This window comes from Pteronotus mesoamericanus, unplaced genomic scaffold, assembly GCF_021234165.1.
Source record: "Pteronotus mesoamericanus isolate MK-2021 breed Mesoamerican mustached bat unplaced genomic scaffold, CSHL_Meso_final contig_27, whole genome shotgun sequence".
NCBI classification, from domain to species: Eukaryota; Metazoa; Chordata; class Mammalia; order Chiroptera; family Mormoopidae; genus Pteronotus; species Pteronotus mesoamericanus.
The window spans coordinates 23,735,269-23,761,926 of record NW_026555115.1 but is presented as its reverse complement, the minus strand read 5'-3'; the positions used below and the strand labels follow the sequence as shown (position 1 = coordinate 23,761,926).

Below are 26,658 nucleotides of genomic sequence, written 5' to 3'. Positions count from 1 at the left end.
CAGCACAGTCTCAAAGTTCTTCCTGTGCTATCTCCTGCCTCACTTGGACCGGCTTTATTGATATACCACCATGGTTAAGAACACTGGACTTTGTAGTTGAATGCTCAGCTCTGCCACTGCCAGCCCTGTGACCATGGCGAAAATGATCTGACTTCTCTGTGCCTTAGTTTCCTGCCAGAGTTGCTATGAGAATTAAATAAAAGAAGGTTAGTCAAATGCTTAACACACTGTCTACTCGGTAATACATACAGAAGGTGAAATATCTTCCTCAATCATGATCATTATCTTTGCCATGATCAACCAGCATCTAAAAATAATCTAAAGAAAAAGACTAGAGAGAGATTTCCAACTATACCAAGAGCTAAGAGGTGATAACAAAGAGCTAAGTTAATAGAAATAGATTACAGGAATGGGAAGAGTGGGGGCAGGTGAGTTTTGATTCAGGCAGGTATGGAATAAAACATTGGCAGGGGAGAGGCTAAAGTGTTCTCTACAGATAAATACTGGGAAAGGCCCAGAAAATGGTAGAAACCAATAGAGAGGGCTCCCTGACACTAGAGCACTAGGCAGCTGCTAAACCAAGTCCCCAGGGTCAATTTTTGGCAGCAGAATACTGGATTCAGTGATCTCATCTGGCAGGAAACCCTTAGGCTTCATTTTGAAGTGAGCCTTCCCATTTCCCCCTGCCTCTTATCCTTTATAAATTTCTGTTTAGCTCCTTCTCTGATTTATCTCTAGGCTGTGGCTCTAGAGTAGACAATTGTTAGAATAGAAATGTTGCCAACTTATCTCTCAAAGAGGTTCTTGTACCCTGACACTCCAATTAATTCAGGAGAACAAGGGAAATAGAGGCCACTGGAGCCAAGCAGGAGTGGGCCAGGAGCTGAGATGGAGTTAATTGAGTGGAAGGAGAAAGCAAATTAGGTTGATTAAAAGCTGAATTTCCTGTGGGCACCTTGTGTTCTTTCATTTATTTGGTTCAGGCCCTAGTTTCTGCCCTAAACAAAGTCTTCCAGATTTCTTTTCCAAATGGAATTAAATCACCAAATTAATTCCCTAGTGCAAGTTTTGTTTGTTTGTTTCTGTTTTTTGTGGTTTTTTAGAGTCTTGTCTCTGTATTAGCAAACTAGCCCATGCCCCCATGTTATGAGATAAGCCAGAGATAATAAACATCTGGGTCTGGGGGTTGTTTCATGCTAGAGGATTTACTTTGAAGGTGGTGAGAACTTGAATAGACTGGGAGGATGGACAGGGGCCTTTCAAGGCTACTGGACCAGGGAAGGAGGCTGGAGAGGGCAGAGCTATTTCTCAGGGTCTATGAATAAAGTAGCAGACTGGTTCATGTAACAGAAGCGCATGAGATGAGGCTGGAGAGCTAGGTTTGTTCCCGAGCATGTAGCTAAGCTTCAGATTTGAAAACAAAGTTTTTTCTTTAAAAAAAAAATGAGTACCTGCTGTATGACAGCTTTGTGCCCCAGAAAGATGGTAAAGAGGAGAACCCCAATGAAAGAACATTTCGTGGGGAAATAGAAAAGAGATTAATTTAAATTCCAGCAAACATTAGAAATATGCAAATCAATCAGAAAAAAAAATACATAAATCAGACTATTACAAGGCTCTGTGCATGAGTAGAATGGGAAGAGAGTCAGAGTGAAGAGCATTTAAATACAGTGAGGGCAGCCTTAGGAGTCAGGCTTTTCTGCTGAGTAACTCCTTGAAATTCACATTCCTCAGGCTTCATAACGGATTTGGGCCCTATAACCTAATTGTGTCAGATAGTGAGTGTGTGAGGGGAGGACTGAGAAAGCATATAGAAACACTGGATATGGACTCCTGGACACAGTTCACAATAGGTTTAGTATCAAATTCCCAAGACATCAGCTTCTGAGCCTCTGTCTTAACTTAAGCACTTCAACTTTGCTCTTTCTCACCAGAACCCTCAACACTTTCCTCTCCACAGTTCCTTGCAAACAGACCCTTCATAGACTTAGTTTTCTGAAAACAAAACAAAAACCTAAACTGAAGGGAAGTTCAGCTCTTCCTTTCATGCTTGTTGTCTTAGTTTTATTTCTATTTCCTTTAGTTTGTAGGCAAGGAAATGAACTAAAAATTTTGTTTGGGTTATTTTCAATGTATTATCTGATAAAAGGCTTATATCCAGCATTTATTAAGAACTCTCACAAATCTATAATCAACCTAGTTTTTGAAAAATGGGCAAAGACTTTAAAGAGTAAACACAAATGGCCAATAGCATATGAAAATGTGCTCACCATCATTAGTCATCATAAAACCATGAGATATCACTTCACACCCACTAGGATGACTAAATTTAAATAGACTCATAATACCAAATGATGGTGAGGATGTAGAGCAACTGGAACTTTCATATTGGATTGGCCAAAAAGTTCATTTGGTTTTTTCTGTGAGATGGCTCTGGTATGCTTAGTTGTCTTTAACTTCATTCAAAACAATTTTGTTAGACTATTTTGTGACAGCTTTCATATCAGTGTGCATTTTTTAAAAAAACTTACCAAAATTGGTGAATTTTTGTGTTGCCATCTTAATATTGAAGAAAATATACATTTTCAGCATGGTATGCTTTATTATTTCAAGAAAGGTAAAAATGTAACTGAAACGCAAAAAAAGATTCATGCAGTTTATGGAGAAGGTGTTGTGAATGATCAAACATGTCAAAAGTGGCTTGCAAAGTTTCATGCTAGAGATTTCTCTCTGGACAATGCTCCACGGTAAGGTAGACCAGTTGAAATTGATAGAGATCAAATCAAGACATTAATTGAGAACAATCAACAATATACCAAGAGGGAGATAGATGACATATCCAAATCAATGAAGTTGTTGGTGGAAATGAAAATGTGTCTTATGTTTTACAGGAAAAGCTAAATGAACTTTTTGGCGAACCCAATACATGCCTATTGGGAATGTAAGATTCCTGTTGGAAATGTTCAACATATACCTACCCTATGACTCTACAATTACACTCCTAGGAAGAGAAATGAAAATCTATGTCCACAGAAGGACTTGTTTGAGAACTTTCACATTAGCCTTATTCATAATAGCCAAATGCTGGAAACAATCCCAAAATTCACCAGGCAGAGAATCAGTAAACAAATTGTGGCATATCTGTACAATAGGTAGCAGTTGCAAAGAATGAACTGCTGATACACACAACATGGGTGAATCTTAAATACAGTGTGTTGAACACAAAAAGCCAGACCTAAAAGAGTACATTCTGTGTACTCTTTTAAAAGAACAAGAACAGGCTAAACTACATCTTTGATGATGGAAATCAGAAAGTGGTACCTGAGTGGGGGTGGGGTGGGGGGACAGGAAGGGGGCACATGTAGACTCCCTAGGGTGATGGAAAAGTTCATATTTTGTTTTTGGTGATGGCTACATGGGTGTAAAAATTGTCAAAACTCATAGAACTAATGCACAATGGGGCAAAAGTAGGTTTACAGTTGTGAGTATGCAAAACACAGAGGTTATTCTTGTATTACTATTTATTAAGTATTGTATTATTTTCCATATGAACAACTGTAAACTTACTTTTGCCCTACTCTGTATATGTATCTTATTGTATATATTATACTTTAATCTTTTGTAAGACAAGAAGGAAAACATATTTATAAGCCTAGTCTGTGTAGACCTATTCATCCTATAAGTTGTAAGTCATTTATCTCTCTTGTCAGTTTAACTCCTTCTTTTGTTAGAGAATGAAGTACTTTTCAAAGATGGATACAACAAAAACCTGTTTTGCCTGCCAACCTGACCCCCATGGCCTCCCCACAATAAGTACTGTAGATACTAGGTTTTCCTAGTATCTACCTAGTAACTAGGTTTGACTCCACTGGATTCCTTAGTTGACCTAAAAAGATGTGTGGTCATGAGGTGGGGAGCCAGGACAGTGAAGATGGTATTTCTGCAGTTCCCCCATCTCTGCGTCAATGACAGTATCTACACTTTCAATGAAGGAAGAACAAAAACATGGAATCATGTTCCAGGCAGTAGGCCCTCATTTCTTGCTGTTTGCCTTTCCCCTCACAGTCTGTATGGCCCAGCACAGGAGATAAAGTGCCACTTCCCAGCTGCCTCCAGCTGGTCTTCTCCTTCCCTTTGTTCCCTGGTGTTCCTAGAGTGGCAGCTCTTGGTAACTGAGAAGGTTATGCCACATGTCAGCTGCCATGAAGCCCAGCAATGAAAATCACTAAGCTGGGACCCTGGGAAATATGCTTAGGCTGCCTGGGCCATGTTGTGACTGTTTGATCTGGGGTGAGGCTTTCATTTTCTCAGAAAAGAGTGTCCCTGTGCCATTGCCTTTACAGAGCTGCTGTGGGGGTAGCATGAGATAACAGACCTGAAGACCATATTAGAAAAGTTTTTATCTGATTCATATATCAGGTAAAATTATTACTCAGTTCAGTACTTCTGCGTCCCTATTCTGTGAAGGATTGCAGCATTTGTAGAGTGTAGGATTCAAACTCTCTGGGCAGTCACATATTTGAGAGTAGATGCGGGCAAGCCACATGAGCAAAGGTGTAAAGCAGTAACAAATTAGCAAATTCATATCAAGACAAAGTTTTCATCTATTACATGCTTCAGTCTTTATTAGAATCATTAATGCCTTTCAGTACAGCATAATCTGCTTGGATTTCTATGGCTATACTGAAACCAGAGGGCAACGAAGTTCAGGGCTAATGTTGCCTGTCACCACTTAGCCAAAAAGCAGAGACGGCGATTGGATTATAGTTGCGCTTCTAATATCAAAGGTCAGCAGCCTGAGAAGGTGGTAGGTAAAAACCCTAACATCCACCTTACACTGAGTTTTCAGAAGAAAGTTTAGAAAGGGGAAATTTGGGAATTTGGGAGGGAGGATTTCTAAGGGGAGTGCAAAGATGCTGTTTCTCTTGGGAGGGGGCTGAAAAGGGAGTCAGGGGAGGGGGGCAGCTTCATCTCAAGCTGGCTGTCTTTGCTCCAGTGTTATTTCTCCTGTTTGCATTAGCATTCCTTTCTTCCCCAGACACTTGTGGTTTATGGCCAGGGAGGTTCTGTATTCTCTGGTTAAGGAGGAGAAGTATAAACCATTTGCTCTCTAGTGTCCTTGGTTAGGGGAGATAAGATCATGTGATTCACCAGCTGGCTGTAAATTGCTCAAACTCTTTGGTCTTGTGTATTTTCTTGCCTCAGTTTCCCCATTCCACTTGCCCAGGAATTTCCCTAGCTTCTTACTCTCCTGTCTCAATACTATACATTCAACCCTTGTTTAGTGATCAACTCCAGGTATCAGCCTTTGTAATACAGGAAGAGAACCTATGCGATAGGACATGGGAAGCAGACTGAGATCCAGGATTTGATGTACCCCATCTCTCACAGATTGTGTAACCTCAGGCCATTTACTGGGCTTCTGCAGCCCTCATTTTCTGTTTCTTGAAAAGAGTTAGACTCAGTACTTAAGTTCTGAGGACCTCTCCAATTATGAGATTTTTCTAGAGTAACAATTGCAGTGTAGTGGACAAAGTCTTCATAGTCAGTAGGAGACCTGAGCTATGGCCTCAGGTCTACCCCTTGCAAAAAGAGTTATCTTTGGGCAAAGCATTCCATCTGTCTGAGTGAGCAGCAGCTTCTTCTTCTGCAAGATAGACCTGGAGATGTCCACCCTGCCTGCCTCTCTGGAGCATTGTAAGAGTCGAACTGAATGGAGTCTGCAAAAACTTTATAAGCCATAATTTGTCATATTAACGTTTCCTGCTATTCCACTGCTGTTGCTATAAACATTAAAACGCACACGAAACACTTTCAAAGGCATGCATACCTGAATGTGTGGCAATGTAGCTTAAATGTAGTCCAAGAGTTAAAGAGATGCAAAGCAGAGACTGACCTGAGTCAGATGAGTTAAGAAGGCTTGGGATTCATGAGTTTAGCAGTCTCTCATGGGCGAGCAAACCTGGACTGATGTTTGTTCCCTCACAGGTGACAGCAGAGCTAGATGCCTGGAACGAGGACTTGCTCCGGCAAATGAACGACTTCAACACGGAGGATCTGACACTGGCAGAGCAGCGGCTCCAGCGCCACACGGAGCGGAAGCTAGCCATGAACAACATGACCTTCGAGGTCATTCAGCAGGGCCAGGATTTGCACCAGTACATCATGGAGGTCCAGGCCTCAGGTAGGCAACCTGACCCATCCTTGTTCTCGTGGCAGGAGGTGATGAAAACAAGAACACCAGCTTGACTCCAACTAGCAATTCCACTCTGTTTGTTCATTTTATTCTTACAGCTATAAGGAACAGATTTTTGGCCTCATTTTAAAGAAGAAGAAACTGAATCATGACAGCTGAAATTACCTGTGTGAGGCTGGCCAGTTAGGCTGTGGTAAAGATAGAAATAGGGCTGGGCTCTCCTGGCACTGTGGAGAGAATGGGGAAAAACTAAGGGTGGAAATTAGCAGATTCCAAAAAAAAGAAAAAAGGGGGTGGCCTGGAAAACAAACCAGGTTGGCTCCTAAAGCAGTTGGCCATCTGTGAGAATTGTATTCAAATGTGTGGACATCCTCTATTCCACCCCCTTCCACACCACCCACACACACACTCTCCTGCCCTGTCCTCCACCCCCAGGGATGGCTTCTTATCCCCACATCATGACTTTCAGAGCCCTGTTTTTTATCACCAGCCTGTGCATGAGTGTTAAGAAGTGCTGATAAAAATTTATGGCAAGGCTGTATAATTTTAGAACTTCTGGAAAAAACATGGTTGCTTTACCCATATTTTACTCTTTTTCCTGTTCAGGATTTATTCACTATTTATCTTACAACTACATGAAACCTTAGCTCTGGCTGGGTGGCTTAGCTGGTTGGAATATCATCCTGTACACCAAAAGATTGTAGGACTGATTCCTGGTCAGGTACATACCTAGGTTGTGGGTTTGATCCCCAGTCGGGACACATATGGGAAGAGGCAACCTATTGATACTTCTCACATTGATGTTCTCTGTCTCTCTCTCTCTCCCCCACCCCCATGTCAAGCCTCCCTCTCTCTCCCCTCCTCCCTCCCTGCGCCCTACTCAACCTCCCTCCCTCTCCCTTCTCTTTCTCTAAAAAAATCAATAAACATATCCTTTGGTGAGGATTTAGAAAATGAAACCTTGCTGTTATGCCTCTAAATTGGCCTTTGTTATCAGAACTGGAGCATGTCATCATGGTCCCTAGTCCACCTAACCCAGAAAAAAGAAACCACTCATGAGCACATGCCATTGGAGTGATAGAACCCAGACCTATACACCCAAACCCATCCATTGCCCTCCTCCCCTTCATCTGCCTCACCCTTGTTGGCTCAGGTTCCTCACCAGCCATCGACTCTTTAAAGCACTCTTGGTCCATGTCCCTGTTGATCATGAAGGATATTTAGAATCATGAGATTTTTTAGGCAAGCCTTAGCAATCAAACTTAACTTTAGAGTACTAAGCTTCTTTTAGTGTATTTGTAGTATAAATAGTGAATAAATCCTGAGCATTCAAAGGAACTTCACTTCTAACCAGAGGAGAGACAACCTAGGAAATTGTAGTCACGTTGGTCAGCATAGTATTTCTTTGAACTTTCATTTGTGTCGTGAATAGGCCCGTGCCCAGAACAGCCCCAGGAAGGGCCATTCACACTGTAGTCTATCTGATGACTGTTTTATGACAATGCCCAGGCCCCACTCCAAGGTACCCTGATTTAACAACCTCTGAATGGGCCTTGGACATCAGCGAAACTCCTCAGGTGAGTCCACTGTGAAGCCAGCGCTGAGTCCTCTGCTTTTCATCCCAATGGTTAAATCACAACAGCTAATATCTATGAAATGCATGCCCCAGGACAGTGACTCCCAAATGTGGTTCCCAGATCAGCAGCATCAATGTCACCACTAGAGAGCTTGTTAGAAATGCAAGTTTAAGGGTGCATCCTTAGAACCTATCACATCAGAATGTCTTGGGGTCAGCCCCAATAATCTGCGTTTCGAAGCCCTCCAGATAATTCTGATGTAACACTGATGATCTATGACCTTGCTTCTCAAAGGGTGGGCCCTAGACCAGCACTGTCAGCATCAGTGAATACTAATTAGAAATGCAGGATTCCAGGCCTTTCCCCTCAGTTTTGATGTGTCTGGCAAGAGGGAAGTTTGTCCACCTGAAAACCTGTGGCATTTAGGTCCAGGGTTCTGGCATGACCTGGGGAAAGCCCACCTCTCTTCCAAGAGCCAGGTATCCATAGTAACGGGAAGACTGCTGGGAGCTTGCATTTGCTGAAGACTGCTTAAGACTGGGGGTTAGTTGTACTTGGCAGCCACCCTAACCATGAGGGCTGAGTGGGTGAAAACACCCCAGGCAGATGGGCTGCCCACCCCCACAGTATCCTGTTCTAGAAATGGGCTTTTTCAAAAGAGGCTGGATTGGCTTCCTCAGCCCTCTCTGCTGGGACTGGTTGTTCCCCTACTCCTACCACATTTAGCTGCTCAGTCTGGCATAGCTCTGAGGCTTCAAAGGGAATGAATCCAGGGGTTTCAGGGATGCTCACTCTGCTGCTGAGTCCTTGGTCCTGAAGTGGAGGCATCTGTCTCATCTCTGGCTTGGAGGAGGGGAGGGCAGAGTCCTGGCAGAGCTGGGGAGTGAGGGTGGAGGTTGGGAGTCCTAGCTGGAACTTATACGCTGGTGGCCAAAGAATGCAAGACTTCAGAGACACAGGGCTGAGGCAATAAATGACTTGATCATTTATTATATACATCTAATGAACTATATTTGAACTAAGGCTAAAATAAACTGTTGTGTTAGAAAAGGACAATAAGCAAAATTAAGGATTTGGTTTGCATTTAGCTCTGCACGCTAACTAAATTAATTAAGGGCTTATATTTTGATTTTGTAGGAGTAAATGGAAGTAGAAAATTTCCATATACTTACTTTCAGGTATGAAGTTTATAACATTGAGTCAGGTTCTACCAAAATCCCTCTGGGTGCTAACAACTCCAACCAGAGCAAAAACCTTTGCTTAAATCAACATCAGCCTTAGGATTAGAAGGCAGAACGCAAATAATTTCTTCACTTATTCATTGTTCTTTCCTCACTGTAGCATTATCTATTTAAGCCTCAAGTTGGGAGGTGTTTGCCGGTAAGAGTCAAGTTGGAGAAAGCATGCTTGCTGAATTCAGGGTCCAATTCTTCCATCAAAAGTTGGAAATGCCTTTTCTTTCTCTTTAGACCTTGCTTTCTTCTGTCTAATGTGGCAGGTGGACATTGATTCCTAAAGTCCTCTCCACTTCTTACTTTCCATGATTCAGCCTCACTACCTCCATTAATTATGTCACAGGTTTTCTTTTTAATGTAATCTGACCGTGAGACTTATACTTGACCTTAGGAATAAGACAAGAGCCATATATCCTATGGCTATATTCCTTTTGTGGTTTAGTCAAAGGTTCAAGTTCTCCCTGTATACAAAGCCTTGAAGTGAAAAAAATCTTTGGAGTCTGTGGCAGTGATGTTTCAAATACACTATGCCAGGGAAGATTCCAGACGCAGTATATGAAAATAAATAAATTTTTATTTTTTAAAGATTTTATTTTTTTTTTAGACAGAGGGGAGGGAGAAAGAGAGGGAGAGAAACGTCAGTGTGTGATTGCCTCTCACGCACCCCTAACTGGGGGCCTGGCCCACAGCCCTAGCATGTGCACTGACTGGGAACTGAACTGACGACCCTTTGGTTCGCAGGCTGGCACTCAGTCCACTGAGCCACACCAGCCAGGGCTGAAAATAAATAAATTTTTTAAAATAAGTTAAGTTTTGGGGGGGCCACTCTTCTTTTTGAGCACAGAGGTTAAGAGTACAGCTAGGAGAGGAAGATTGCTTGGCTTGGCATTCCACCACATCTATTACTACCTGGGTTTCCTTGAGCATGTGACTCACACTCTGAGCCTTGCCTTCCTCTGGAAAATGGCAATCATGAGAATGACAACCAAAGTGAGTTATTGTGAAGATGCAATGGGGTAATACACAAGCATGATAAGGGCTCCATAAAGCTTGATGATGATTATGTATTACACTAGTATTCTAGCACATAGGGTATTTTGTTGGGGTACTTGTGTTCCTTAGCATCTCCAGCAACATGAGGACAAGACTCTCTTCCTTCTCTTTATATACCCATCATCTAACAGAGTGGTTATGTCTTGTATATATATAGCAAGTTCTCAATAATAATATATGCTGAGTCATCAAGACTGAACATAGTGTGGGTAAAACAAATGTAGGTAAAAATAATGGGCCATAAATCATCTTACTTTTGTCACAGAAGGAAGGAAAGACCTGTGTTTTTCCAAAATGGAAGCTACTCTGGGGTTGATGGGAATGTGGATCTGGTGGGGGCCGAGAGGAGGGTAGAAGAGAACCTACTGTAAAACAATGGTTCTCAAGACCTGGCTCCATATTTAGAAATACATGGCAAATTTCTTAAAATACCAAAGTTGGGGGCCTCTGAGGGATTCTTAGTTAATTGGTCTGGATTGGATCCAGATTCTTTTAACTTCCCCAGGATATTTTAAAGCAGGGCCAAGATTGAGAATACTGATCTAAAAACCTGATTAAAGGACTTTGTAATTTCTGAACCATTGTTATACTGAGGCAGTGATGCAGAAATAAGAGTAGGGAGGGTAGGAGAAGGGAGAAAAGATGTTCTCTCTCTGAAGCAGATATATATTTAAAAAACACAGTCAAGAAACACATTACAAATTTGGGCAGTATAGCCAGGAATACCTCTTATTCCTAGACCATAGTCACCTGTCCTTGAGGAAATTAAAGTGGTTCCCTCAACCTGACAGCAAAGGAAAGCAAAGCAAGATTTTATTTTTAGCTGTGGCCTTGAGCTCCAAATAAACACAGTGCTGAACATTCTAGTAACTGAACTAGGAGGAATATCTCTGCCCCCTGGATCGTTGGCAGTTGTACCATCTTATCCAGTGGTTCCCAGTTTTGTTTTCATGTTGTAATCACCCTGGGAGATTTAAGACTTACTGATATCTGGGACCCACCCCCACAGATTCTGGTGTTCTTGGTCTGGGTTGTGGCCAGGACACGGGAATTGTTTAAAGTTCTCCAGATTAATCTAATGTGAGCCAAGGTTGAGAGCACTGGTCTAATAGCATCCAAACCACCATAGCTTCTAATGATACACATTGAGCAAGGATTGGGTTTGCCAAAAAGTTCATTTAGTTTTTCCCATAAGATGGCTCTAGTAGTGCTTGGCTGTCTTTAACTTCATTTGAAACAATTTTGTTAGATTATATTGTGACAGCTGTCAATCAGTGTGCAAAGTCAAAATTGGTGAATTTTTGTGCAGCCATTTTAATATTGAAGATAGAAGAAAATAAGAAACATTCTTGGCATATTATGCTTTATTATTTCAAGAAAGGTGAAAAAACACAACTGTAACTCAAAAAAAAAAAAGATTCATGCAGTGTATGGAGAAGGTGCTATGGCTGATTGAATTTGTCAAAAGTGGTTTGCAAAGTTTCATGCTGGAGATTTCTCACTGGATGATGCTCCATGGTCTGGTAGATAGCGATCAAATCGAGACATTAATTGAGAACAGTCAACATTATATTAAGCAGGAGATAACTGACATACTCAAAATATCCAAATCAATAAAGTTATTGGTGAAAATGAAAAACATGCCTTTTATTTTATGGAAAAAACTAAACGGACTTTTTAGTCAACTCAATATATAAACACCTGACAATAAGATTTTATATTTACATTTTACACATGGTGTTCAACAATCCCATCAGTCAGTAATCAATAGTGAATATATTATTTCCCCAAGGGAAAGGAAAAGGAAAAAGGATATATTTTTAGCCAACAAAAATGCCAGGTACTATATATACTTTATCTCTTAGTCTTAACAACACGCCCAAAAGTCTTCCTGGGATTCCCATTTTACCCAGTCTCTGAGAGGATATTGAGCCCAGAAACTCACCATTAATAGGTTGCAGACCACAGATTCTAAGTTACATCTGTCCTTCCCTAAAGTTCTCAGGTACTTTCCACCACAGCACATAACCTGAACTCCTCCCTAAAGTGGCCCATGTGTTCATTATACAGGTATTTATTGGGTGTTATGAGTCAAGCACTGTGCTGGATCCTAAAGATGCAGAGAGGCATAAGACAGACATGAACCTAATGTCCATATGCAACGTCCCTGAGATAACATGGACAAGTTATAAGGAACCAACCTAATAGAAGTGCCCTGATGGAGGGATGGGTATAGGACATTTTGGGAGAACATCAGAAAGAAACTTCAATACGACATTTTATAAGGAGACTGACAAACTATTTTATTGCAAATATATTTCGCTGCTTGACGGAAAGAGCATTCTTTTTTTAAAAAAAATGTTTATTGATTTTAGAGAGAGAGACATGGATGTGAGAGAGAAGCATCGATTGGTCGCCTCCCATATACATCCCAACTGGGGATTGAACCCACAACCTAGACATGTGCCCCGACTGGCAATCGAACCCCCAGCCTTCTGGTGTTGGCGATGATACTCCAACCAACTGAGCCATACCAGTCAGGGTTGAACAAATATTCTTGTTGCATTTCTGAGATCCCCTAAGGATAATAGTTAAGCCTATGATTGGATCAAGAGGGGTAATGTCAACACAAGAAAATTCTATTTGGTATTGACTGATGGACATGTATCAACTGATGGGTTTTAACAGGTCAATGTGTTGGGAACAGTGGGAGAGAGGGGTGAGTTTCTATTCTTCTAGGTGCAGCTGGAGTAAGTCTTCATGTTTTTCCCATTCTCCATCCACAACATGATATGCTGTTGAGGCCTGCAGAAGTATCATAGGCGTCGTCTTCACCCATTCTGTTTTCTGTGTTCAGCTCTCATAAAACAATCACAAGCCAGGTAGATGAAAATGTAGGGCTTGCCTCAGGGCATGCTGTGAACTTCTTCTGGATGATGTCCTAAGCAGGTGGATGGCCTCTTTGAAGAGTTACTAGGCTTAGAGAAACTATTTACATGCAGTGTGGCAGGGGTGAGTCCTGAGCTTTCCATAGGAAGACACTTTGCCCAAGCCCAGCATACTAAACACCAGACACACACACAGAATGCAAATGAGCTGAGAAAACATCCGCATTGTGGTTGGAAGCAGGGAAGAACATCTACTTCTGCAGATGGATTTTTTTTTTAAATACTTACCCAAGGATATGTTTATTGATTTCATGGAGAGAGGAAGAGGAAGGAGGAAGAAAGAAACATTGATCTGTTGCCTCCAGTATGCCCCCTGACTGGGGATTGATCTTGCAACCTAGGTATGTGCTCAGTCAGGGATCAAACCCTCAAGCTTTTGGTGCACAGGTGATGCTCCAACAAATTGAGCCACCCAGCCAGGGCTGCAGATAGATTTTAATTGATTTTTAGAAAGTAAAAGTAAACATGAGGGTCAAGGGTCATCCCACTTTGCTGAGCAGTGCAGAGGTAGGAATTTTTATATTCCTTCTTATTTTTTATTTCAGCCAAGGAGATGTTCTACCTCATCCTCTTGGTAACCGAAAATAGTAAGTGGAAGGCGTTGACTGCCAAAAGAACAAGCCGTTCTTTTCTGTTTCCCACAGATATTTCAGCTAGGACTTGGAATTATGAAAATGACAAAAATAAAAATAAACATGAAAAGATACTGAAATTATTACCATGTAACACCAGAAAATTTTTTTTCCTACTCTCCCATATTGTCCTTAGGTAAAACACTATTTTTGCCTCTGTAGAAATGAATTTCCTTTATCGTGTACAACATCCCAACTGTATTCTGCAGGTGTATGGGTGGTGGCAGTGATGAATTTCTAATGGCGCAAGTAAGAGAAGTGGGGAAGTCTCCCAAAGAGGATTTCTTTTTCAAGTGGCCATACTTTGAGATTGGTGGGTTCCCCATCCGATCAGCTAATGACAGGGTCGTTTTTGGCCTTGTTTTGTATTTTCCAATATGATCCAGAGGCTGGGTGTTGGCGAATGCCCTATCAGAGACTGCTGGGTGCTGTCTTGTCTGGGAATGGGCTTTCAGAGAGTGCCTCTCCCTAAATCCAGTTGATAATAAGGAGCTGATCATCCGTTGGAAAATTATCCCCAGTTAAAAGAGATGGCATGTTTGAGCATCTCTAAAAAAGGCAGTTAAGACAATCTGTCCAATTTCACAGAGAGATATTGTAGAGGTTGGGAGAGTACCGATAATGGCTATTTCTAAATTCCCGTTTTCATATGCATAGTGAACAAAATGTAGTCTTAACAGTACTACCTGGTTTTTAATTGTTTATTTTTCTAAATCAGGAATTGAGTTAATCTGTGAGAAAGACATTGATCTGGCAGCCCAGGTGCAAGAGCTGCTGGAGTTTCTCCATGAGAAGCAGCACGAATTGGAGCTCAACGCAGAGCAGACACATAAGCGGCTCGAGCAGTGCCTCCAACTGCGGCACCTCCAGGCCGAGGTCAAACAGGTGAGCCTGGCTCTTCCACCTTCAACCTAAGCTTCCCACTTGGGCTGGGTCCGCCACAGGTGTACACAGACCTTAGAAAATAGATAACTTAAGGAATGATTGTATTTGTTTCTGAAAGCTAGCTGCCATCTTTTGGATCTAACAAATAGACCTAATGGTACAATGGCTCAAACAACAAGTACTAAATTTCTCTTTCATAACAGTCTAAGGAGAACATTCCCAAGTTATCCTCAGTTTTTTATTTTCCTTTTTATCTTCAATCCTGGCATACAGTTCATGGGAAATACAAATCCTTTATTAATAAATATATTAAGGCTTTGGAGCTAGGTTGATTAATTTGGGGCACCTGCATGTCTAGTACAGTACCTGACACATAGCTGATAGTCAATAAGTAGTAGCACTTGCTATCATTCTTTTCAGTGTGTGTGTAGTTCTAATAAATTTTAAAGTTATCTTTAAAAAGGAAAAAGAGTTCTTATCTACATGAGACATTATACTAGCCATTTTTCTAAGGGCATATCCAGGCCTCTAGGAATCCCTAGGGATATACAATGACCGATGGTACAATAAAAAGATATTATAGCACTGGCCAGGTGGCTCATTGGTTAGAGTGTCGTCCTGTGCACCAAAAGGTTGTGGGTTCAATTCCCAGTCAGGGCACATGCCCAGGTTGCGAGTTCCATCCCCAGTCAGAGTATGTATGGGAGGCAACCGAGCAATGTGTTTCTCACATCATTGTTTCTCTCTCTCTCTGTGTCTGTCTCTGTCTCTCTCTTTGTCTCCCTCTCCACCCTGCCCCCTGCCTTTCTAAAATCAATATGCCTGGGTGAGGATTTTTTTTAAACTACATATTTTTTTTTCTCATGTGCTGTGACTGCTAGATCATTTAGATTTAAGTCTATTAATTTACCCCAGGGAACAAAAACATTGTATTTTATTTAATTATTGCTTGGTCTCTTATAGTCAAGGTATTTCTTGCTAATGCCTCATTCAGTTATTACATTTCAGTTATTTATTATAATGGACAAAAAAATCTTATCTGCTCTACTTCTCATCCAATCATTGTTCGGCCAGAGCCCAAACATGCTGTGCTAAAGATTCATCACTGAGCCCCAAGAAAGACCAGACCATAGCACTGCTGTCCAAGTTGTTTTCTGTTCATTACACTGGGATCACATCTGAATCTCTAGAGAGAAATATTCTCCATGGGGACATGCTAGAAACCCTGTCAGGCCCAGAGCAGTGAAGAATGTACAGATCTGAAACTCTTGGCAGGAATGGTAATACCTTCTTTCCATATGAGAAGTACTTCCTCATTTGTGATCTCATTTTAGAACAAGCCATGGGGGAAAAGTGGTGTATGTTTACTTTACAAATGAGGAAACTGAGGTACCAGAGGATTAGTGCTTGCAGGGCCTCTTGACTAACTCAAGCTGAAACTTAAGCCCATGCCTCTCAAATTCAAGATCTTAGAATGTGCCTCTTCAAAGCCCCAGTCCAACCCTGGGGTTTTGGGAGAAAGAAAAAGAAGCCTTCCAGCACAACTCATTCTGGGATTTTCTTGGCCTCTGCAACATGACATCTGAATAGATGGGCCAGCGTAGTTTACACCTGGCAGCAAGGGTGGCACCTGCCCAGTCATCAGCGGGCTCCAGCATGTCATGGGTGTTCTCCTCCACTCTTCATCTCAGCTATTTCTGTCCATGGACAGCAGCAGGGATGATCATCTGAACAAAACAGATACCATGAAAATTATTCCTATTTGACTTTGAAATGAATATATACTTTTGCTTTTGTTCCTGGTTTCTAGTTTTATTTATTCTTTTGTTCCAGCATTAATAATAGAACCAACACACTAATTATGTTTTTTGACTGGTATGAAAATGGAAATGAATGGTCATCCTCCAAGTACACATTCTGTATAGAATAGGGAGCTGGGATGATGACACATAGTTTGTCAGATGGGAAAGTAAAACATCTCTCTATGAATAATTCAGGCTTGACTAATACCTGTACACATTTCCATTCAGCATTTTATGAGTTGGAGAACAAAAAAAAGAACTCTTCTACGGGGGTAAGAAAATTCTTTCTCTCCACCACACAGTGGGATTTTAGTTCAAAATGGTACTGGATTGCTAGTCAGACTTTAGGAAAACTGTGAAGGCCTTTGCAAAGGACAGTGGCCTTTGGAGAGAGAAACAAGGGACTGTTGCTTGGTTAAGCCATCATGCCTCATTAGACAGACTTGTTTTCCTTGTTAATGTAAGACTCTTTCTTTAGGGAGTCATGTAATCCAGTTTCAGAGAAGGCATTTGTGTTTGATGGAAGTTGGTAGAGCGGGAAATATTGACTTGAAAGCTGTTGACACTTGGAACGAGGGAGTTAATTTAGATGTCAGTATTGATCAGTGGGGCTTAATTTAGACACTAGCTTGAGAGTTTCTCTTTTGAATATACTCTCAAAAAAGAAAAGAATAAATAAAAAGGACATTTAATTGAAATACCATTAATGGAGACAGAAAGCGAGAGGTCAACAGTGTGTTATACATACAGCTCTATCTTTAGATCTCTCATAGATTAAAGGTTTACATTTGGCCATCATAACCATAACTCTTGTTACATCACAGTTATGTGAAACTGAAGCTTTGGGGAGTGACAACGCCACAGACATTAGACTGAAAATTATTTTCAAGTGTTAAGGACAAAGGAAATTGATTGATGCAACTGATTTTTTCCCCCTGGGAGATTACCTAGGGCTTTCTATCTAAGATAAATGGCCCAAGCACATCCAGGAAAATGTTGAATCTTGAAGGGAAATCACTCTCCTGATTATAGTCCATGGTCCAGGACCACCCAGATGTCCCCTTTCTTCTAGAAAAATAGTTCAGATTATTCTCCAGACCCCACAGAATGCTCTGATCGCTTTGCAGGGAAATTGCTACTCTGCAAAGGATGACTTCACATTTATTAGGGAATTCAGAAAGATTTGAAAAACCTATTTAATGGACATAAAACTAAATGAATTTCCATATGTATTCCTGCAGAGCAGTGCATTTAGCAGAAAATAGGCCAAAATAGATTTATAAGATTTTGGGGCTCTCAGCTATGGGGAAATAAATCATACATATTTTTTTTACTAAAGATGAGGACAAAATTAGCCCTGTGGACCAAATACTGGCCAAAATTTGCATGTGATCAAGAAGGACATTCAAAACAAAGGAGAAAACATTATCCTATCCTCATATTCCTGTCAAAAATACTGTGTTCAGTTAGGTTCACTGTACGTAAAACTTAGAAAGGAGTTGGAATAGATCCAAAAGAGAGGCAACCAAAGGGACAAGTACTATCCATTCATTTTAAAATGGAGATAATTAAGAAAGCACATGGTCACAATTTATAAAACCATGATAGATGCACCCAGACAGTCTCCAAAATCTTGAATTTTTAAAACCAGAAGATATTGAAAACATGAGAGGCTCCCAGTTACCATCTGAGGGACCAGTGGATTTTCCTGTGGCTGGGGCGGCAAAAATGGCTGTGCCTTGTAATGTTGCCTGCAATAGCAAATCTTGGAGTCCATGGCTTTGAGTACAATGTTACACATTTGTTGCTGGTATGACCTAGAGAACACAGCTATTACAAGCAGCTTCCTCAGCCTCCATGGTGGCAGGATCCAGTCTGCTTAGATGGCAATATCATTTGTGGACATCCACATCCAATTAACTAAGTCCAGTCTTGTCCTTACCTAGGGTTATCTGAGCTTCCTTGGCCTAAGGAAGCAATATATCTCCGTTTCCCTTTCCCCCTCTCAGTTCTGACTGAGTTGAATTTGTGGCCTAGCTCTAAGTGTCCAAGCAGCAATTCTACATTTCTACAAAGTTAAGTTTCTCTGGTATCCTGTGTCTCTGAATTTTGAAAGAAGTATAGAACTTTAGGGCTCAAAGTGACCTTCAAAGATCATCTAACCTACAGATAAACTGTTGTCTCAATGATTGATCAATGTAAAATGTTAATTTGTCATATTATATCTTACTGTTTGGAAAATATCTTTACATATATTATTTCATTTCATCTTTACCCTGTGACTTAGGCAAGCAAAGTCTTACTGTTTTACAGAAAAGAAAACTGAGCCCTCAGAGATATGAAATGTTTCCAAAGTCAAATAGCTCAAGATTAGTAGGTCCAACATTTTCTCATTTTTATTAGAATATTCATTCTACTTTGCATGCACTTGGATGCCTACACAGCATAAATAACCAACTTTCTCAACCAGGAAGACAAAGGACTACAGTAATAGAAAATACCAACAGAGCTCTTATTAATAAGAGTACAAAAAATGATGTACCTACATAACATCAGGAGGCCCAGAATACAAATACTGGGGCAAAAATTAATATTCCTAGACTTTTTCTCTTCTCATTGTGGAAGGTACAAATGAAGAATCATAGCATTACCTACCTTTGGCTGCAAAACTAAAAATCATCACCGTGACTATCATCTTGCTATTCATATTACAATATGTTGCATCAAGGCTGATACTGAAAGTGAAGGTACTGTTATCCTAAGTTTACAGATGAGAAAACTGAGGCTCAGAGGGGCTAAGTGGTTTTGCCTGGCAGTAACAAAGCCAGGTGTTCTGACTTAAGATTTTATGCTCTTCCTACACTACCCCAGTTCTACTTCTAGGATTAATGCAATCACAGGAATCAGTCCCACTGCTGAACCCAAGGCATGGATATAAACTGCTGTGCATTCTTTATCTTCCTAAAATCAAATCTCTCACTTTAAAGTCCTGCAGTGCATTTGGAAAATAAAAATGAACAAGGTGTCAAGGACATGGCATGATTTAATGAAAGGTAGAGGCTGAAGCAAAATGCAATCAATTATGGCAGAAGGACCTACCTAGTTCAAAATATACACTGTGAGCTCCATTTTGCAGAGGTAAAGCATTTTAAGCATGTGATCCATGTATGTACGTACCCAAAATTACAGGCAGCTTTTGGAAATCATTAGCACCTCTACCCAGCCAGGCACAGTACACCCGTGGCATCAGAGATTTCACACATACACTCTGAACAGTTATTTCCTGCAACTAATCACTGTACAAATAGGCGTCTCATCTGCAATCTGCTAGACTGGCCATGAATTAGCATCTCAATCCAGACAGCCCAGCTTCAGTGGGATTTCTGCCCCAGTGTTGTTATCCATGTACAACATGGCACCACTCATTTTCTTCCCACAGAATAAATTTGCAAAATGTCTATGAGGGTTATGGCATAAGAGACCAGGATTAGTATTTTTCTAATTGTTTAATGTGAAGTTGAGAGGAGGAAAAAAAAATTCTGAAACAGATTGTAGTGACTTCTGTTTATGCTGAAGTGACAGATGCATGGTATTTACTGATCTGGAAACTTCAAAAACATTTTTTCTCCAATAAAACTCTCAAATTTACTAATAAAAAAATATTTGGCAATTTTTTGGTGACTAGGCACAAGGTAATTTTTCAAGACCTAATTCTTCTAGCTTGACTCTGCACTAACTCTATGAGTTGGATCATTACCACATGTCCACTTCATCTAGGACTTTCTAGACAGTGTCAGCTGTTTCTCCTTCTATTCTAGTACTCCTCAGCTGAGTACTAACTAAGGTCACCTAGAAATTTTACTCAGACTAGTCACGACCTCTAAATAATTTAAATAATTTATAACTTACCCTCCCTTTTTCTGATGATCCAGTGTGTAGATTATCTAATTAGCTATTTTGCTTATTTTCTTCCTCCTTCCTCCTGCCTTTGCCCTGCTTGCCTACGAAAGTTCAAGTTTGTCTTCTCTTAGCTATTTGCAAGGCATGGGCAGTTGGAACCACTGCTTAGATGTGACTAAGTGTTTGTCATAGATAATCACTCACTCTCTCAAAACCATTACTGCATACCCATCATACGCAAGGTACTATGCTAGGCATTTTATGAGATGAAAATGTGACTAACGCTCTGTTTTTCTGGAAGTTTATATTCTAAGGGAGGAAGTGAAACATAGGTCAAAATAACTGACCAAAGGCAGTTGTGGTGAGTGCCAAAAAAGTGGTAAATACAAAATTATGAGGTTGTGCTAGATGACAAAGACATTGTTTCTAATGGGAATGATTAGGTATAGTAGATTTCAAGAAGATATTGGTATTTAAAATATGCCTTTAAAAAAAGGATATAACAGAGGGAATTTACTTATTTGTACTACTCTGTGTTCCAGAAGGAACTTCAGAAATGTACATACAATGCAATCAGATTAATTAATGTTTAAATTAAGTGGGTAAGGACATTGGGACAGAGGGATGATAAAGGTAGGGAAAGAATATTTGAGGCTAGGAATGGGGTTGGTCCTTAAAATAAGTCCCTCATGCCACAGGGTGCCAGGTAAGATTAGGAAGATGACCTCTTTAATTCCTGGACCTGTCCTCTCTCCAACGATGGGCAGAAGATAGCAAGCTCTCTGACTGAAGGGCCCATCATAGAAGGCAACAGCTCTGAGGAAGCTGTAAAGGCCATTCATCTGTGTTCTTGTCCCAATTCCCTAGGTCCTGGGATGGATCCGCAATGGGGAGTCAATGCTCAATGCCAGCCTGGTCAATGCCAGCTCTTTGTCTGAAGCAGAGCAACTGCAGCGGGAGCACGAGCAGTTCCAACTGGCCATCGAGGTAACACCCAAATCTGCCTACATTGTCCTCCCTTCCTCTTTCTGCTCTGTGGTTCACACAGGATGATTCTTCAAGATGTGGGTGTTCCTTACTCTTTCTAGTGAAATGGTCCAGGTAGCCTCCCTACTGCCCAGGAAATGATGGAGAAGTAAGTGCAAGGTTCATCACCCCATGGAGGCCTGGTATTAGAAGACAGGTGTTCACACCAAAAATGTGGATTTTCTTTCTTACTCATTGGTACCCTTAACCTTCAAGGCCCCTGGTACACTGAGTTTGTTATTCATTATGAACTAGGCACCACGTTAGAAATGTAAAGATCATGCAGAATTGAGGATAAACAAGTGCAAAAGTCATCAGTAAATTAGGATTTCATTTTTAAATATTCAGTTTACAAGTAAGATTTAGATTCCACTGTCAGATTCTGCCTTATAACAAGAACAATAATCACAGGAGCAGGTTGCAGTAGGTAGTTTGCTTCAATGAGAATAATTGTTCAATAATGCTGTTTTAAAGGCTCTTTAAAATAAAACTCCACTTATGATAACCTAACATAAATTTTATCTTGCTTTAAATAATACCTTTAATTATCTTTTCTGCCAGGACATTATCCTTCCCAAAGAGACTTGAGCTGATTGCTTTAGAATGGTGTAGGGAAAAAGAGTAGGAAATGGGACATGGGGATGGTATTAAAAATAAAACAAGTTCAGTAGCAATGGGAAAAGAGGTAAAGAGTGGCAAGTTCATAAACTTTCATTACTTGTGGTTCAGTACAAAACCCAACCTACTCCTGAGTATGTAAGAAATATAAGGTGTTATCTTCTACTAAAAAAATTAATGAGAATTTTCTACAACAATGATAAATTGTAACTGTCTACACCAATAAGTATATGTTTAACACAGTAATCCAAATGATTGCTAGTCATTTTTAAACTAGCATTGATAAATTTGAACCATTTAATTTTCCAGAAAGCATCCTGTATGTGTAAGCATATCAGGAACGTGAATGACATGTTTCTGCAAGATTTCTAATATCCTCTTAGGACCCACTGCTAGTACTAGGATATTGTCTGGGATTTAAGATTTTAAAATAATCTGTATATTAGCCACACAGTATAAATAATTTTCTAAGAAAGAACTGACCAGAGGGGAGAAGTTTTGTTATCACTAGCTGTCCCTGTTGCATTTTACTGGCATACTCAAACATGGAAGTGTTGGGTTCTGTTCACTGTAAAGGAAAAATCAGGATTGGGGTTACAATCAAGAGTCAGGCACACAGTGGACAAGGCCCCATAGAGAGGCAGCAGTGAAGAGAACTAAGGTTTGTCAGTCAGGCCCGAGGAGTGCCGTGAAGCTGTGAGGGGTGCTGGGCAGAGAGAGCAGACAGCTCTTGGCCACACCACCTCCTTGTTTGTCTTGAATGTGAAGGTTTACATGCCTTGTGGGTAATTAAATTTTCAGTCCCTTAATCAGATGTTAGGAAAGTAACGTTAAGTGTCATGATATACTTGAGCATCTCAGTGAGCGAGTGGAAAATAGCGGGTAAATGCTTTTGCAGTGCAATCAAAATGACTAAATTTCACATGACTTGTATATGCAGCATGTATTAATTTGTGTTAGGTGCTGTGGCATCCTTAAATAATAGAGGCTCACTAAGCATAGATGTCTCTTAATTGCCTGAGTGCAACTTGATCAAATATTCTTGGAATTCATATTGAGACAGAGGTCCCTACAGAGTTTAGGTCTATGGTTTCAAGAAGACATGGCAGAGAGATACGATTTCTGGAAGATCTTGGGAATGCAAGGTAGGCAGGGTCTGCTAGAGTAATGAAGAGAACAGAACCAAAATTTCAACATATGCTCCTCCTTCAGGTGGCCTTGTGCTTCTCCCTAAATGCGTAAGTTTACACCTGGTTCTGCACTGGAGGAAAATATTCCAGGAATAATTTAAGCTATTTTGAAAGCAGATCTAACTAGTCTGGTGTGGCTCAACCCATTCAGATGATGGTACTGTAGGTCTTTACAATGATTGCTGACAGGGAATATAATTTGACTTCTTGGGCCCTAACAAAGAGCCCTCGGTTCCAGAAGGGAAAATAAAATAGCTTTAGGTAGGGTGATCATATAATTTGTTACTAAAATAGAGAAACTTTTATCAGTGAATAAGGAAATTATTAATAACTAAGCCAAAAAAAATAAGCATATACTAGAACTGTGATGGGCAAAGCAGGATTTGCTCACCCTAGCTTGGGTAGCCTAACCAGTTTGAAGGTTTGAGTCTCAGAAATGAAGGTCAGAATTTTTATCTGAAGTAGCCTTGGTTTCAGGAAAATTCCCCAGAGCCTTTCACAATGGAGAGTAATAATATACAGCACCCAAAAGCATAGTTTTATCACCAAACCCAGATTCTGATTTGTTGGCATCCAAGATATTGTCACTGATGTGTATTTAAGAACTGTGAACATCACAGAGACAAGCTCAATTTTAAATTCCATATTTATTTGAAATCCTCCTATGTATTTTAAACTTGAACATTAAGGCAGAAATAGTTAAGTAATAGTTATCCAGTAGCTATAACTGGATAATAAAGTGAGTCGATTTGGTTTAATCTTCTTCCGTGTTTTGCTACTAAATATTAACATCTTTGATCCATGTCTTAAAGATATAGCATTCAACAGGATTAGAAAAAGAGCAGAAATAAATGCAAAATAATGATTCAAACCTAACAATGCAAAGATTATGTCATATATCATATGCATAAGAGCTTATCATTTTGGAAATTAAAGGAGGAAGAGGTTCCCAGGACTGTTTTAGAATAAAGAAGGAGATTTATTACATAGCATAAATTATAGGAAAATTAAAATTACTTCTCTACTGTCAGAGAAAAAGACATTAAAATGGGTTTATGATGACAATTATATGCTGGTTTTATATACTGAGGAGAAGCCGTATAATTTTCATAATCACTAAATGTTCATTGGTGAACTCTTCCTCTAAATGAGACACTGTAGATCCTGTTCTAATTGCTAGACATAAAACGATGTGATGTGATATAGTGGAAAAGACACAGGTTTGGGAGTCGATCAAACCTGAATCTTGTTCTTGGTTTTATCACTTCCTTGGTTATATGTTTTTGGGCAAGTCACTTCACCAACCTGAGCCTCAGTTTCTTAATCTGTGAAGTGGGAATAGTAATATTTACCTTGTAGTAGTGTCATGAGAAGTAGAAAAAAATATGCATAAGCACAGTGCCTAGCACTGAGTATACACTTGGTTAAATGACAGCTATTCAAGTGATTTTTTTAAAGTAGCCCTTGCCCAAGAGTTTCACAGTCTGAGTAAGGAGAATCAACCAAGTGTAGATAAGTGTTACAGTTCTGAAAAGGGTAGTTTTTAATGAGGCTCAAGCTGTCTGAAAATGCTTCTTTGAAAGAGGTTGGACTTGAGCTGAGTTTCAAAGGGTGACTGAACATAGATGGGGAGAAGCTAAGGGGTGTTCATTAAAGGCAGGGAGAATGAAGGCAGCAAAAACAGAAAGTGCCTAGTGTGTTTTCAAAGTGTATTTTATATAAGTAGGAAGTGATAATGGTATGGAAATAGGGGCACATTATGAGAGGCTTTTAATGACATCCTCTAAAGTTTGGGCTTAATTTCATAGCAGTGCAGGAACTACTGAAGGCTTTTGGATTGAAATGGGGGGAGATGTTTATAGCATAAAACCAGAGTTTAGGAGCTGGAAAGGACGTTAGAAGCTATGTAATCCAAGCACTTCATATTACAGAATATTAATCTCTCATCAATGGAAGGGATAGGTTAAATGGAGTAGAAATGGAAGGCAAGATGACTAGGTAGGTGTCCAGCACAGCCGTCAAGTACGAAGTGCTGAGGACTGGACTGAGAATCAGGGTGAGGAACAGCAGACAAGGATGATGATGAGATTCTACCATCAGGGGAATGGTAAACTGCCATGGGAAGACTGTTTTAGAGGGAGGAGGTGTTTAGTTTTAGATGTGGAACTTGTGGAGACGCCTGGCTGACTGACATGGGCAGACGGATGGAACTGAACCAGTGCTGTTGACCTGGGTGAGAGATGTGACAGGCAGCTCACCCTTACACCGAACACAATTAAAGACGAGGGTCAGGTGTTGGAGTGAGAGATGTGGACTGGGGAATAGTTTACAAAGAGGAGATAATAGAAGTCAAGGAAATAAATGAGGGCTCTGCAGAAGTTAAAAAAAAGAGAAACATCCAAGAACGGGTCTTGGGGTACCTCTGCATTTTGGAGACAGGAAAAGAAAATGCTGCCAGTAAGAATAAGAGAGGAAAAAAAACAGGATTTATAGTGGATCCTTTCCACCCATTAGTTTACTTTTTCCAGCTGTGTTCAGCAGTTAGGAAGCCTGCTGCTGATGCAGTCATCAGGATTGAGGGCTGACTCAGTGGCAAAGCAAGGGAATTAAAGGAGTCTAGGTTGCTAGAGGAGGTGGTGATAACATAGCTACCACTGGGTACAGATTTAGGAGATGGAAGGGAAGCCAAGAGGCGGTTGAGAGACTGAGAAAAATAATTAGGACTATGTGGACTGCCCTCTGGGATGAGGGAGAAGGGGGAATTAGAGGGGAAAATGAGGGAGGTGTCCTCACACACAGGAAGTGAAGAATGGATGTGCTCTTGGGAACTGCTGCCCAAGAAGAAGGGTCGAAATAATTCTAGAGTAAATTACTAGGTTTCTAGCTGCTCATTTTCACTGCCAGCTGAGCTATCCTTTCCTAAGAGCGCAAAGGCCGAATTTGTGCGGTGCCATTGCGTTGAAATCCCAGCAGCTGAGGTTGGGATGATATTAGCTCTTTAAAATCCTATGGCTCATCTACATCAGTCTTTCACTTTAATACATTTTAATCCCAATTGGCACTCTCTCTGCCACCCAGTCCTCTGGCCTGGTCTCCCCATCTTCTGCAGTTAATGTAAACTCAGAGGCTGCAAACCACATCAAGCCTGAATAAGAAAATAAGCCTTTAAAAAAAAAAAGAAAAAAGAAAAGCCTTCTAATATACAGGATCTGGCACAAATAATGCCCCTTTCTTATTACAAAATCATTTATTACAAAATCATAAAGATGTAATTCTTTTTTTTCCAATACACAACAAAATTCCTTTCAATGCTGGGTCATAAAATGTCTCAATAAAAATCAAAGGCTTGAAATCACAAAAAGTATATTCTCTGATCACAACACATTAAACTAAAAATCAGTAATAATAACTTAACTAAAAAATGCCCAAATATTTGAAAAATTAAACATACTTATTTGGTAACATCACACTCAAGCACATCATATGATATTTTAGGTGAAATGTTCAAATTGCAGTCCCTCTCATTCGAGACATTCATGTACCCTAGGAACCACACTCAAGCAGGTGTTACTTCTGCCAGACTCTGTGTATGTATT

At 40.4% G+C, this 26,658-nt stretch overlaps 1 protein-coding gene across 3 annotated transcripts in view; it reads left to right on the top strand.

Annotated features, from left to right (window-relative positions):
- The window catches only part of KALRN (kalirin RhoGEF kinase), a 721,333-nt gene that overhangs the window by 415,839 nt on the left and 278,836 nt on the right, over nt 1-26,658 (top strand). For all 3 annotated transcript variants that reach the window (XM_054575198.1, XM_054575190.1, XM_054575189.1), the window contains exons 14-16: nt 5,989-6,184; nt 14,360-14,526; nt 21,096-21,215. In XM_054575198.1, the coding sequence (XP_054431173.1) occupies nt 5,989-6,184; nt 14,360-14,526; nt 21,096-21,215 (483 nt within the window). The remainder of the gene's footprint in view (nt 1-5,988; nt 6,185-14,359; nt 14,527-21,095; nt 21,216-26,658) is intronic.